Source organism: Lontra canadensis, unplaced genomic scaffold (genome assembly GCF_010015895.1).
Source record: "Lontra canadensis isolate GAN:19392208 unplaced genomic scaffold, GSC_riverotter_1.0 scaffold6, whole genome shotgun sequence".
NCBI classification, from domain to species: Eukaryota; Metazoa; Chordata; class Mammalia; order Carnivora; family Mustelidae; genus Lontra; species Lontra canadensis.
Window position 1 is genome coordinate 31,477,816 of NW_022631000.1, and position 15,679 is coordinate 31,493,494.

Here is a 15,679-nt window from a genome sequence, read left to right on the forward strand (position 1 = left end):
TGCTGGCTGCTTGGAACCTGCAGACACCTGGCATAGTTCTTAAGGGCCCTAGAGACTTCTGTTTTGGACCCGTGGGCTCTAGAGTTTGTAGTCAAAGGCTGTGAGCAGTCAGCAGGGTTTCCTGTGTGTCAGCAACTTCGCCTTGCCGGATAGCTGGCGGAAGAGCGAAGGGGCGCTCACGGGCCAATCGCTCCCCAGCAGCCCCGCGGACCAAGCGCCCCCTCACCCTCCGCGCCTCTGGGAGCAGCGGAGGGGCAGAGGCTGAGCGCTCTCGGTCACCGTGAAGACCTCCAAGGAAGCCTGCTCTGGCACCAGGAGGACGCTCTGAAAAGCTCTGGCGGGCAGCCGGGCTGGCTTCGCCGAGGCACGCCCCTAGCCTCCCGGGAGCCCAAACTCCGCCCATCCTCGCGGGGAGCCGCCTGCCCCCAGCACTCGCCGGAGCAGGGCCTTGAGGAGGGGCCCTGAGCTGCACTGAGGGTGAACACCCGGCGATCCAGAGGCGCGCGGGTCTGCCGGTGACGCGCGCTCTGATGGCCCCCAGAGGCTGAGCCAGAGCAGCGACCGAGGAGGAAAGATCGCGGGCCCCCTGAAAGGAGCAGCTTGCTTGCAAGGTAGGGAAAAAGAAGATACGCAAACGAAGTTGATCTTCGGGGAAAGAAGGCTGGGGAGCGCCTTCCCCACGCCGGAACGCAGTACTGAGTTTGGCTCGACCTCCTCGCTGAACCCCCAGCGCCGTCTCCGCTGTCCCGTGAGGACCAGTGAACCCTCCGGAAAGCGCAGTCTGAAAGTTGTCAGCAGTGCCCTGTGCGCCCGGTTGTGTAACCTCCACACTGACCAGACGGACGGGGAAGTTGCTGGCTCGGTTGCCAGCCCGGCTTGGTCGCGGCTGCGGGTGGATTTCATGGCCCGCGGCGAACGCGGGGCCGGAGCCGGTGTGGGTTTGCCTGTGTGTGCCCCCTCCCGTGGGGATCCCCGGCGCCCACTCCCTTCTGCTCCCTCGGTTTTCCAATGCTCGGTGCGCCCCTCGCCGCCGCCGCCGCCCTCTCGCTGCTACTTGCCCCTAGGAGCCGCGGCGTAAGTCAGGAAAGGAGAGAATGACCGAGGTGCTGTGGCCGGCTGTCCCCAATGGGACGGACGCTACCTTCCCGGCCGGCCAGGGTTTGCCCTGGGGGAACGGCACCGCAGCCTCCACCGCGGCTGTCGCCGCAGCCTCGTTCGCATGCTCCCTGACCAAGACGGGCTTCCAGTTCTACTACCTGCCGGCTGTCTACATCTTGGTGTTCATTATTGGCTTCCTGGGCAACAGCGTGGCGATCTGGATGTTTGTCTTCCACATGAAGCCGTGGAGCGGCATCTCCGTGTACATGTTCAACTTGGCCCTGGCCGACTTTTTGTACGTGCTGACTCTGCCCGCGCTCATCTTCTACTACTTCAATAAGACGGACTGGATCTTTGGGGATGCCATGTGCAAGCTGCAGAGGTTTATCTTCCATGTGAACCTCTACGGCAGCATCTTGTTCCTAACCTGCATCAGCGCGCACCGCTACAGCGGTGTGGTGTACCCGCTCAAGTCTCTGGGCAGGCTCAAGAAGAAGAATGCAGTCTACATCAGCGTGCTGGTGTGGCTCATCGTGGTGGTGGGAATCTCCCCCATCCTCTTCTACTCAGGCACCCAGGTCCGGAAAAACAAAACCATCACCTGCTACGACACCACCTCCGACGAGTACCTGCGAAGTTATTTCATCTACAGCATGTGCACCACTGTGGCCATGTTCTGTGTCCCCTTGGTACTGATTCTGGGCTGTTATGGATTAATTGTGAGGGCTTTGATCTACAACGACCTGGACAACTCGCCTCTGAGGAGGAAATCCATTTACCTGGTGATTATCGTACTGACTGTCTTTGCTGTCTCTTACATCCCTTTCCATGTAATGAAAACGATGAATTTGAGGGCCCGGCTGGATTTTCAGACCCCAGAAATGTGTGCATTCAATGACCAGGTTTATGCCACTTATCAGGTGACAAGAGGTCTAGCAAGTCTCAACAGTTGTGTGGACCCCATTCTCTATTTCTTGGCAGGAGATACGTTCAGGAGGAGACTCTCCAGAGCCACCAGGAAAGCTTCCAGAAGAAGTGAGGCAAATTTGCAATCCAAGAGCGAAGACATGACCCTCAATATTTTGTCGGAGTTCAAGCAGAATGGAGATACAAGCTTGTGAAGAGGCAAGGATCACCGAACACCCACTTTTGTAACATGGTAGGATGCTTAATGGAATCAAATGTTTTTTTTTTTTTTTTCCCCCTTAAGTTTCTAGTAAGCTTAGAGAAAACTAAGTCCAAGTGAGTTTAAAAAAAAAAAAAAAAAGTGAAAACACCCACTCCCTCCAGTTGGCTTGTTTGGGTTCACTTTCAACGCTACCATTTCTAACTAGAAGTAGGTAAGATAAAATTAAACCATCCTAGTTAAACATTTACTTTCTCATCTGCCTTGAAAATTCACAAGCTTTTCTATGTAAAGGGCACTTGAGTACTACAGGTATTTTGATATTAATAATTTCTCCAAGAGAACTAGCACTTGAAATTTTGAGCTTTCAGTGACCCATGGTAGGAACAGAATCCACATTCTCAAAGTTTAGCAAAATTACTAAACTTGATTCATTTAATTTCGGATGAAGAGATCTCAGCTGGGCGTCGCTTTTGGTCCTAGAAACATAGGTGGTAGCCGGCTGAGCTTCTTCGCAGAATTGAATAGAAAAGTTAAGTCAGTGTAAAAACCTAGAAAGTGCTTATTTCCCAGCTACTTCTAGAAAACTTCTGATAGGTGCTAGATGTTGGGTGGTGGAAGTCTACATATATTATCTTACAGGAATATTGCATTTAGAACAATCAAAGTTCATGTACTTGTAAACACTGTGAACTCTTAGACTTCCTGTGATAAAGAACATTTCCTTGCACTGTGGCTGTTGCACACTGCCTTAGGAGTTTGTGTTGCAAAATGAATGCTCACTGATAGCTGTAATAACAATGTAAAAATGCAGCTCTATTACACACCAGGGTTGAAGACTGTTGGCCAAGAGGATGATATTATCAGAGGGAGAATGGTTGACAGTCCTTCACAATGCATAGGCTACAAGCATATTTTCCCAAATGTATGAGGCAACTAAGAGTGGGGAAAAGATGGGGGTTTATGTGGATGTGTGTGTGTGTGTGTGTGTTTAGAGAAAACAATTTTAGAATAAGGACTTTAAAATGGTGAAAGGCTCTCTTTTGCCTCTTCAAAATGTTGGAAAACATTAAATGCATTATTAAAAAAAAGGCAGCAAACTGTACAGGTTGTGTTGCTAGAATGAAAAGCTATGATCCTATAATGGATCTTATATCCTTAAAGTTAAAAGAAAACTGCAAATATATGGGAAAGGGAAATAAGAGAATTAAGTTTATGCAGTACATAAGGTACCACAGCACTGAAAAGTTGTGGAGATTACAAATCCGACTGCTAACAGTTTAAGAGAAGACTACTGGCCAGTTCTTTTTTTTTTTTTTTCCCCTCTGCCAGGCAGTAATAAAAATTCCACAAAATATTTCAGTAATTCTAATAAGAGTTTTCAATGAAGACTGAATTTCAATTGATAATATTAAATATTTGCATTTCTAGCCATTGAAATGGTCAAAATCTATAGAATGTAGAATGATAAGGTGAGGTAACACAATTTTAACTCTTAATATATCCAATATCAAAGGAATTTCTGTCAAACTAGCCTCAAAAAAAAAAACCAAAACAGAATTAGAGTTTGCAACTGTTGGCAGACTAACTTGTTGGAAAGCACTTTGTAAGTAAAGTAGTTTGGAGTCTGTCTTAAGGCAAGAACCTGTAGGATACAGAGACAGGACCATCAGGACTTGATCAGTTCCTGTGGTACTTGGGTGGCCTGTGGATTTGTGAGACCTTCAGTTTCTTCTTAGCAGTCTTTGGCCACTAAGATCAATGATGAGAAGCAGTGTTAAGCTTTACTAAAAAGTGATTTTTTTTATATGTTTGGATTAATGCGCAGAATTGTAGGACCCAAATCAAAAAGAAACCAGTTAGAGGTCTTACCTACACCACCTCATTTTGAGGAAAGAGATTAGTTAAGGTTCTCACTTGGTTAGGGTCCTCTATAGCATTCATTGTGTAGAATCCTAAAAGAAAAAGTATGAAATACATCATTACTGTATGATCCCTGTCAAACATCATCCTCAATGACACAGGATTAAGATCAGTACATTCACCAAAATGGAAATTCAAAGCCTGTACCATCCTTGAACTCTTAAGCTAAAGGTATATATTTCTATATTTCCTCATCATTCACTTTCTTCCTTTTAGGTCTCAGGATGCCATCCTGGTTTATAATACATGTTACATACATTGTGTTTCAGCTCCCAGCGGACTTTCTTTGGGGCTGAGGATCCAGTGAGGTGGACAGTGCCAAGAAATGCCCTTTTACTTCTTGGCATTTTTTTTTTCCAGTGTTTCTTCTTCATTCGTGATATAGTGGACAATGACAACATGTGAATACATGCCAAATAGTAACAAGAATGATCTTGCCCAACCCCTTCTAGGCACAAAGAGGTCTCCAGGAAGAGTCTGTGATAATGATAAAAACATACAGAGAGTCAGGATGAAGCAGTGATCTATTGGCTGGAAATCTGATGACATGTGACAATGTAAGTAGGTATTTTAATAGTAAAGGCAGAACTCTGTTGGCATGTTGATGAAAGAACTGCTAAAATTATAGAACTTAGTTAACTAAATGTCACACTACAAAACTATTTTCATGCCAAGTTCAAGGTATTTTTGGCTCACCACTTGGTGTCTTAGACTCGCTAAGCATCACTGTCCATTTGCACGGAAATGATAAAAATACAAACACAAGAAGAGATACAGCAGAGAGTAGGATTCAGTGTTAAAAACATGACCTTGCCACTTGACCAACTGTGGAACTCTTGACCCTTTCAATGCCATTCTCCATGGATTAAAATGTTAGATGAACTCCATCTGTTGGGACCTCAGGGGATGTGGTAGAACATTAAAAACACAGCCAGCCAGAGGTACATGAAATCTGCTACTGTACCTTTCCAGGACTCTTCCATTCCAGTCCTTGGCTAGAAATTCTCACAAAGTTCACCAATTATGATGTGGACCTCTGCCCTATAAGTCTTCTCCATCTCCTCAGTACAGTAAACTTCTTTTGGATACAAGAGACGTCTGTGTTTATAGCAGCTGGAATTGGACTAGGGAAAATAAAGATATGTAAGTAGTTAGGGATATCTTGAAGCTTTAACTTAGTTGGTCAATTTACAATTAACATAATAGTATTTATTGATGAAACTCACAATTCTTCAGTTGTACAAATTAAAAAGCTTCTTGAAAGATCAAATATGCTGATGTAAATTATATTTATTACAATGTATATATAATGTCACACTAGTGTATTTTATGGAATGTGATGCATAGATAAAATGAGTTATTGTATAGTACGCCTTTCAAATACCAGTATCTTGAAATGTTTGTCGATTTTTTTATCTAAAATATGAATGTTTTGTGATACAAGTGGCTAATTTTCTCTAGAAGTGCTTTCGCATGTTTACCTTTTTACTTAGAGTTCTCTGTACAGACATACTGTGGTGTCATACTGTCGTAAGCGCTCAATAGTAAATACAAAATATCTTTGCCAGACTAGGTCTGTATTTTTTATGACATAGAAAAGTTTATATTGTCTTTTCAAGAACTTTAGAATTGTGTCTCCAAATATGGTTGAAGCTTCCAATTCTAGTGCGAAAGTTGTCCTAAATTCAAAGTAGATTTCTTACATTTTAGAAGTCTGAAAGAATGGGCATTATAGATAGATTAGAACTTGAGGAAAAACTATGGAGAGAGAGAGAGAGAAAAAGGCAGCTGGTGTGATCCCTTACTGTCCTCAGTTCTGCTTACATTTTTGTTTTGTTTCTTCTTAAGGTGAAAGTATAAACTTGAGTTGAGATGGAGTTTCTAAGTAACATGCTACCAGCAAGTTCAACACTGCTATTTTAATGTTTTTGTTGTTCAGTTGATAACTTTAATTTCAAGTTTTATAGTGATAACTGTAAATGATTTGGCTGCTGAACTCTGTTACAATTTTTATTATGTTGTACATTGTATCATACACATCATTACAAATTAACATGAAGGGGAATGTTACATATCAAAATTTGTGACTTTGAATTCTAATATGTTTAGTGTTCTTGCAGAAATGTTTATTTTTATATTATCTGTGATTTTAATATAGTTTAACTAGATTTCTTTGTGATTAGCAGTTTCATTGAATGGGGAGTATGGAAACAGTGTTACTTGACATTTTGAGCCTTCTCAGGTTTATCTAAATCAATGGTAGCTTAACAAATTCCAGACTTATTGTACGTAATTGTGTTTTTAATAAAAGGAATGTATATTCCTTTAAGTTTGCATGCAGGGGAGTGTACAATATCGTGTGCTTGTGTGTGTGTCTAAGGCATGCAGCCAACTTACTATCTGCTATTTATAATAGAGCTTTGATATGATCATCAGAATTGTACCTACAATAGACATTTAAAACTGAAAACGTCTCAATAAAACTATGAAATGTGATCTGATGGCTTCTGTGTTATTATAATGTTAATACTCATCAGTTTTGGCAAATTTTGACACATATTCTGGCTGGCATGGTATTTATTTCTTATGGTGTGGCCTAGACTATAGAAAAGGAAGTGCTAATTCTGGTGCAAAATAATTTATAAGATTATCATTATTTCAGGGGAAAATACAGAATTGTTATATATTTTATACTAGTGTTTAAATGTTAGCTGTAATCTTTTCTCCTCTAATTTTTATCCATGGGAGTAATCATATTAATAATAATCCTTTGTGGTTTCTGTTTATCCATTAGCCTACATTGCCTGCTTCTTTCAAGTTTATTAAAAAGTAAATAGCTGGTCCCGTGTGGTTAAAAAGTATTTAATGGAATGGAAGCATACTTAGAGCATTACCTTTTTCCCTCATTGGAAAAGGTAGGTTTATAATGGTGCTGTGTTGGGTTTTCTGGTTGTCAGCTGAGACAGGTGCCCTGTCATAAAATCCTGTGGGCAGAAAAGTGTAAATCACGTGCAGCCCTTATGATGCATGTCACTCAGTTTTAACTCCTTAATTAGCTGTACTATCCAAACTTCCTTCATAAGAATTTCCCTTTATTATCAGCATGGTTGAGTTTTGTGTGTGTGTATGTGTGTATATTTAGTGCATACACAGAAATAATACAGATAGTCATTTTTCTGATTCAAAAATTTACCATAAAGCTTGGAGAATGTTTGCATTTTCAAAATCACTTCGGGATTAGAGTCAGAGAACTTTCTCTCTACAAGTAGATATATGGCTTTTAAATTCTCTTATTTTAATGAACTGAAAAGTTTATACTTTATTCAGAATGTTTAGAATTTTGTGAGAGTTTCCATTGCACATGTAAAAAGCTTGCCCTGAATTCAAAGTAGATCTGTTATGATTTGGAAGTCTGACGGGATGGCACATTAAAGACACAACAGATGTCACTAGAAATCCATGTTAATACTGTGCTTATTTGCTTTAACGCTGTAAGGTTATACTGCTTTGGGGTGGACCCTGGGGATGGACATGTCCAACCAGCATTGTTGCTGGGACCGATCTGTGGATGGAGTCAGGCCCCTGGGCTGAGCAGCTGACAGTACTGCAGCCCCTTAAAAATAGACTCAGATAAGAAGGTAGTGTGATAGGAGGCATGTGGGGGCAGTCAGTTCTCTCACAGGGGGAAGAAATGCACTGCTTTTCCTGATTACCTGATAAGAAAAATAACCAGCATCAAGGTAAGAAATCCTTGATGATAGATGGAAACAAAGGCCATTGAATGATTCAATTTAATCCTATCACCTCGGTTTGCTGGTGAGAGCAAAGTTCTCCATTCAAAAATGGAGCTAGTAAAGAACTCAGGTTCTCATTCCTACTAAAACATTCCTTCCACATGGCAGGACTCTTCAAACTGTAGATCTTGACCCCTTAGTGGGTCGTGATAAGCACAAAACAAAATAGATCAAACTCCTTAATTTAAAGGCTTTGTGATTTTCATTTCAGAAATACACACACACACATGCTCATGTTTATACCTGTGCACATAACACATTACTTACATGTTGACTGGGACCCAGGACGAAGTACATTTGATTTCTTTGAAATCATTTGATTTCCCTGAGGACCCGCCCAAAAAGAAACTACACTACTCAGTACAAGGTGGTGCAGGGTTACAGGACTAAGGGATCAGAGATGTTTCTCAAAACGACTTTTAAATAAAGAGGTACTCATTTTTAATTTCGTTCTATGCATCTTTTTTTTTTAATGTTTCTTTAGATTACATTTGGAATTCCCGAAGAAACGATATTTAGCGTACATCTAGAGATAGCTGTTTGCAGTTATAGAGACTATAACTGACTATAAAGACTATCATTGAAGCTTAGGTTTATGTGAATTCTGAAGCTTAGCTCTGCATAATATTTCTGCTACTGCAAATAGTTAATAGCAAAACAGCAAATGTCCACTATGTTTAAGAGCATCCGTTTTGCAGTCAAAATGCCTTAGGTTTGAGCCAGATTCTACCACTTACTGTTGTGTACCCTGGGCAGTTATTTGCATCTCTCGGCTGTGTGCTCCTCAACTACAAATGGAGCATAACTGCAGCTCAGAGATGTTGGGATAATTAAAGGCAATAGAAAATACATACTGAATAAATGGCAGGCTTTTTGAACCTGCTAAGGACTTTGCCACTCCATGTGCTGTTTTGTTGCTATTGTTTCTATTATTTCTTTTGTCTTCTTTCATGCCATGAAGACTTTGTGGATCTCCTAGAAATTCTTTTTTTTTTTTTTTTAAGATTTTATTTATTTATTTTGATAGAGACCGAGAGATCACAAGTAGGCAGAGAGGTGAGCAGGGTGGAGGGGGGCGGGGTGGTGGGGAAGCAGGCTCCCTGCTGAGCAGAGAGCCTGATGCGGGGCTTGATCCCAGGACCCTGAGATCATGACCTGAGCCAAAGGCAGAGGCTTAACCCACGGAGGCACCCAGGCACACCCTAGAAATTCTTGTTTTGGAATTGAGTGCATCTGGTATTTTCTTTTGGACACTCCATTGAATAGCTGAGGTCGGATAATAAGCAAGTATTGAACTTTTGGATGCTTTGCACTGTGTGGGACAAAGAGATATAAATCAAAATGTGTGCAGCTAAAAATATATCAACAAGAAGAGTCTGCTGACCTCCTTAGCTGGGGCTCACCTCTCAGGTTCACAGTCTATTTTCAGTTGCCACAGTCCAAAGTCTGGTCTTCGGTTTTGCAGATACAGAAACTTGATCTCAACAGTTCACCTAGAGTTCACCAACTCTGGGACACTGACTCACACCAAGCAAACTGTGATAGGAGATTCATTTACCAACTAGATGCCAGTTTATGAATATACAAAGGCTGTATCCCAGTCACAATAACAGACATCTGCCATTTTCTCCAATCTAATTATGAATCAGAAAGTTGCCCACAGAGCTTAGAATAAGAACAAAGAGAGGTAATATTCTTTAACGGCATTTTCAGTAAGATAGAGGAGCTGAAAGAATTGCTTTTCCCTGAAGATACTGGGTGTAATGATCAGCATCCATCCTGTATGTGGAAAAATTCTGCCTCCTTGAGATACCTTAGCCATAGACTGAAAATTTCACATTTTATTTTCTTTTAAAATCACTCACCATCGTTATTACTCCTTTTCTTGCAAAATGTGTTTTAGTAATGTCTCCCTGTGGTGGTGGTGGTATTTAAGACAGCAGAGCTTGCTAAGTTGGAGATACTCAAAAGTTACCCAGCTGGAAGGGTAGAGTGTGTCATTACAAATGCCATTCCAGAGTACAGGACAAAATTGTAGCAAGAGAATTTTGGTAATTGTCCATTTCCAGTGACAGCTGGGGGAAGGGTGAACCATAGGCAATACCAACACTGGGATAGGCAGAGAATACTGAGCAGGAAGGGTTGAGGTCCTAGAAGATCCAGGACAGCCTCCTGAAGAAATCCATCTCAGAAGAGAGTTTCAGTGAAGAGGTAAGTCTGTGTCACTTGTTACAGAAACAACCATCAAGGGTCTGTTACATTTAGAGATTAGAAATGACTGGTATTTGAGAGAACTTATAATTCATAAAAATAGTAATTACTGATTACTCAAGTGTTTTGGTGAAGAGATTGAGGAAAATAAGTTAGTAGTTTTAGAAGACAAATTAGAGACAGAAAAAGGTATAAAGAGACTGCATGATAATTCCAAAGGAATCAAGGTCCATGGGAAATTAGACTAGATGGATGACCTCAAAAGGACAAAGGGGAAGGGGTGGGCAGATCTAGGGAAGGAGTGGCTGTAAGTTTTGAAGTTGAATGTTAGTAAATGCCATGGTAGTGGAGGAAAGCCTTAACTGTCAGGCTAGGGCATTGGATGGGTCACTGATAGGAAGATTATAGGACAAAGAGATTACAGGGACAGATATGAAGATTGGTTGATGACAGCAAAGAGAAAGCAACTAGCCAGACCTAGTTACTATTACTCTCAAAAAGAGTTGACAAAGCAGTGGAAGGATAATGTCAAAAGCAGTGGGAAGCTAGGAGGAAACCTATCCCTTCTCTGGTATGGGTAGTAATAAATAAGTGGCCTCTATAGGGAAAAGAATGAGGGGAATATTTAGTTGTTAGCAGCTTTTGGTAAAAGACGATTATGTGTGCAGAAGCTTCCTTTGGAAGGAATTATGTCTCCAGAACACACAGCAAAAAAAGGGGGGAGATATATGGTCAATATATGGTGAAAGTGGGAGGAGAGGGGAATGAAATGGAGAATAGCTTTGTGACAAACGTATCATGGAGGTCACACTAGATCATGAGAATAAAGGAGGCAAGTTATAGAAAGACGCCAGAGTGGAAATAACTAATATTTCATTAGGAACTTTGGCAATATGTTTTTCCACACCCCAGACAGATTGTTCAGATGGACAGAATTGGGAAAAAGGAAATAGATTAGCTTTAAACAGTACTTGAGAGCTTGTGCAGTGTCTTAAAACATGGCTGCAAATCCATTGCCATTTTCTCTAAGCACTAGGATCTACACTTCTCCTTGATCTGAGACAGTACGTGATTGTTTTGACCAACGGAATAAGGCAGAAGTTGTACACTATGACTTCTAAGGCTAAGTCATAAAAGCTACATAGTTTCCATCTTGTTTGGAACATTCTCTCTTGGAGCTCAAGGTTACTATTAAGAATCTAAATACCGGGGCGCCTGGGTGGCTCAGTTGGTTAAGCGGCTGCCTTCGGCTCAGGTCATGATTCTGGAGTCTCAGGATCGAGTCCTGCATCGGGCTCCCTTCTCAGCAGGGAGTCTGCTTCTCCCTCTGACCCTCCCCCTTCTCATGCTTGCTCTCTCTCACTCGTGCACTCTCTCTCTCTCAAGTAAATAAGGTCCTGAAAATAAGAATGGCAAGTGGTGGGAGAGTGGGAGGGAGAGAGGGAAAGTGGGAAGTGGTAGAGAGAGCACACACACGCATGCCAAAGAGCCTCTGTCCATTCAAATCCTACCTGCCCACATACCACACAAGTACATGGAGAAGACTTTGATCCTAATACCCAGTCCTCCTGGTCACGCCCAGCTGCTTGAGTCTTCTCAGCTCAGACATAAAGATAAGCATCTTTGTTGACATTTGTGTGAAGAAAATAAAATCGTGGTTATTTATGTGTGCTGGGGTAGTTTGTTATGCAGCAATAGGTAATGGCCTAGGACAGACTATAGTGTGGATTGCTGAGGTGGTATCGTCTCTCACAGTTATTCCTTTCACAGTTATTCCTCAGATGGGTATGGCCAGGGTACGGGTGGAAGCTGGGGTAGGATTGATTTAAGAATATATAGTATATTCTGAACCAGGGATAGTATTCAATTATATGCACAGGCACAGAGTAATGGATGATTGGTTAAAATTAGTGCCTAATCATGGAAAAAATATTTCCCTTATTCTATCCTTTTCCTCCAAAAACATGAATATGAAAGGTACTTAAACTTGCACAAAAGTTGGTGGTGGTGGCAGTGGTGGTGACAGTAACATAAAGAAATTATTTGCAGGAAAAAATAACCAGATGTGGTGTGTGAGTACGATAGAGAAGATAAAAGGAAAAGTCAATGATGACTGAGGTTCTACCTGGAGAATCAGGAAAAACATCATGAATTCTGATGGAAATGGAGGATTGGAAAGGAAAGCAGGGGTGTACAAAACATGAAAATAGTGCATAACTTGAAGACCTCTATGCAAGAAGTATTCACTTAATTATTTGAGTCTCCCTTCTGCTAATCTGGCATAAATTTAATTTCATGTTTTTCAGTTCTCCTGCCTTTTTCCTTGAACTTGGAACTTGCATCTCTAAAGGAGTTGAGTTTTTGAAAGGAGGGCATCTGGTCTACATTGCCATCTCTGAACACTAACAACTCCTGAGGAGGCCTGTGTTTATGTACACTGCCATTCACAAGAGCCCTTCACTTCTGGTTTGGTGAGCAGGGACCATGCCCTTCTTGGGATAACAGCATCTTACTTTTGGGATCTGGATCAGGCATGCAGCATCCTCTTGAGCTCCCCCAGACCATTTCTTTAGTTACACTACAAAGCTATTTCTATTCAGGGGTTTTATGCCTTCAGAAAAATGTAAAAGGAAAATCTCAAAACATTAAAAAGTAGTAAGGACACAACAGTATGGATGAAGACTAAATTTTTCTTTTGAGTTTTCTAAATTAAATTTGGAGCTTGAAACAAATATTATAATACTGTTTGATTTGGTTCCAAATGTATACAGATATTTAAGATGATTATGTTTTAAATGGGAGAAGGTAATGAGACATAAAGGGAGGTAAGGTTCCTACACTCAAACTGACAAAATGATGACATCAGTAATTGGGGAAAGTTATGTTCATATCAGGTAATAGCTACAGCTACAACTAAAAGTAGGTATACAAAGTAATGTACTAAAAAAAAATAGTAGATGAAACAAATTCTAAAGAATATTCAAGTAACTCACAGAAAAAAAAGAAAAAGAAATGATAGAATTAAATCCTAAAATATCAATATTACATTAAATATAAATGTGTCTAAATACACTAAGCAAAACACAGATTGATAGAACTAAAAAATTAAAAAAAATTAAAAGATTAAAAAACACAACCTAACTTTATTCTGTCTATAAGAAACCCACTTCAAATATAACAATATGGGCAAATTGTAAATAAAAGAATAAAGACATGTAAACACTAGTTAAATAAACACAGTAATAACCATATTAATAATAGAAGAAAGAGCAAAGAAAATTGATAGCAAGGAATGTTGTACAATGATAAAAGGGTAAATCCACCAAGGTATGCACCAAAATCAACACTGAAAAATATGTGAAGCAAAAATTGATAGAACTGAAAAGAGATAAATCCAAAAATATAATTGGACACTTCAACATCCTTCTTCCAACAATTAATTAAACTACTAGATGGAATATCACCAAGGACATAGAGCTCAACAACATGACCAACAGGCACCAGCTGACATTCATAAAACCAATAATAGCAGAATAATAGCAAACCACATACTTTTTTCAAGTGTACACATCCTGGGTCATACAATAAACCTCAAAAAATTTAAATTGGTATTGTGTAGAATGTGTTCTCTGACCTCAGTGGAGTCAAACTAGAAATCCCAATTAGCAAAAGGAAAATAGGAAAATCCCTAAGCACTTGGAAATGAATGACACAGTTTTAAATCAACATAAGTAACCTATCAGAGGAAAAATCTCAAGGGAAATTAAAAAGAAATAGATTTAGCTGAATAAAAATACAACTTTAAAATTTGTGGAACACAACTAAAAAGCATCTATTAAAAAATTACAGCTAACATTATACTTAATGCTAAAAGACTGAATGTTTTCTCCCCCAAGATGGGGAACAAGGCTAACTCAGTGTGGAAGCAGTGCTGAGAGGGGAATTTATAACATTAAATTCTTAATTAGAAAATGGAAAAGAATAAAATTCTGAGCTCCCATCTCAGGAAACTAAAAGAAGAGCTAAAAAGAAAATAAAACCCAAATCAATCAGAAGGAAGGAAACAAAGAACAGAAATTAAAGAGATGTAAAACACAAAATCAATGAAATAAGAGATAGGTATTTGAAAAGATCAATATGAGTGACAAATCTCTAGCAAAACTGATCCAAAAGATACCAATTATCAATATGATGAATGAAATGAGATATAACTAAAGATGATACAGACATTAAAAAAAAGGGAATACCACAAACTTGATACACAATTTGACATCTTTGATAAACTTCCTATAAAAATACAAATTTATCACAATGTACCCCACACAAAATGGATCATTTTAATAGCCCTGTAACAATGAAAGTGAATTTGTAACTTAAAAACTCCCAAAAAAGAGATCTCTAGGCCTACTAGGTTTCACTAGAAAATTCAACTAAATATTTCTTTAAAAAATTCATACAAATTCTACACTGTTTCTCCCAGAAATCAGAAGAGGAAATACTTACCAGTTTATTATATGAAATGAGTGTTACCATGATACTAAAATTAGAGTACAAAAATAAACTATAGACCAATATCCTTGATGAATATGGTCACAAAAATCCTTAACAAAATACCAGCAAATAGAATACAAGAATAAAAAAGAAGTACAAAAATATAATAGAACTATCATGACTAAGTGTGACCTGAGATGCAAGTCAGATTTAATATTTAAAAATATTAAATAAGGATTATTATATAAGATTGAAGAAAAATCACATGATCACATCATTGGTGAAGAAAAAGCATGTCACAAAATAGAACATGTATTCCTGATAGAAATTCTCAGAGAAATAGAACAGAGGGGGATTTATCCAACTTGATAAAGAGCATCTACTAAAAAAACAAAAGACAAAAACTGCAGGTAACATTATACTTAGTGGTGAAAGACTGAATGCTTTTTCCCCAAGAGTGAGAACAAGGCAAAGATTTTAGCTCTTAGCAGTCATATTGAACATAGCGCTAGAAGTACAGTTTGGAAAGGAAGTAATAAAACTGTCTCCCTATTCATACATGTCATGACTGCCCACATAGAAAAGCCCAAGGAATCTCCAAAATAAAAGTTCTGGAACTATTAAGTGAGTTCAGCAAGGTCACATAATGGGAGATAAACACTGATACAAGTATCAGTTGTATTTCTATATACTAACAATGAACAAGTGGATGCTAAAATTAAAGTGAAATACCATTTACAATTGCCCCAAAAAATTAAATGAAGTAAAATCTATCAAAAACATTTATAGGGCTTTTATACTTAAAACTACATAATGTTGATGAAAGAAATCAAAGAGCTAAATAAATCAAAAAGGGGCACCTGGGTGCCTCAATGTTAAGGTTACGCCTCTGCCTTCAGCTCAGGTCATGATCTCAGGGTCCTGGGATCGAGCCCCACATCAGGCTCTCTGCTTGGCAGGGAGCCTGCTTCCCCCTCTATCTCTGCCTAACTCTCTGCCTACTTGTGAGCTCTCTCTCTCTCCCTCAAATAAATAA

At 39.7% G+C, this 15,679-nt stretch overlaps 1 protein-coding gene across 4 annotated transcripts; it reads left to right on the forward strand.

The window, feature by feature from the left end:
• The first annotated feature begins 1,019 nt into the window (after window positions 1-1,019).
• On the forward strand, window positions 1,020-12,819 carry P2RY1 (purinergic receptor P2Y1). 4 transcript variants are annotated; one of them, XR_004382067.1, is made up of 4 exons: window positions 1,020-2,257; window positions 4,364-4,704; window positions 6,942-7,062; window positions 12,459-12,819. XR_004382067.1 is itself a non-coding variant. In XM_032852543.1 (2 exons), exon 1 carries the CDS (start codon window positions 1,095-1,097, stop codon window positions 2,217-2,219), a length of 1,125 nt encoding a protein of 374 aa, XP_032708434.1. In that variant the 5' UTR covers window positions 1,020-1,094; the 3' UTR covers window positions 2,220-2,257; window positions 4,364-5,723. The 4 variants fall into 4 exon arrangements, 2 of the variants coding, with proteins under 2 accessions (XP_032708434.1, XP_032708435.1); XR_004382068.1 differs by lacking the exon at window positions 6,942-7,062; XM_032852543.1 differs by lacking the exons at window positions 6,942-7,062; window positions 12,459-12,819 and having other exon boundaries at window positions 4,364-5,723.
• Window positions 12,820-15,679: the final 2,860 nt, after the last annotated feature.

Excerpts from the sequence above, each read along its gene's own strand:
- P2RY1 (XM_032852543.1), top strand. The coding sequence starts at position 1,095 with ATGACCGAGGTGCTGTGGCCGGCTGTCCCCAATGGGACGGACGCTACC.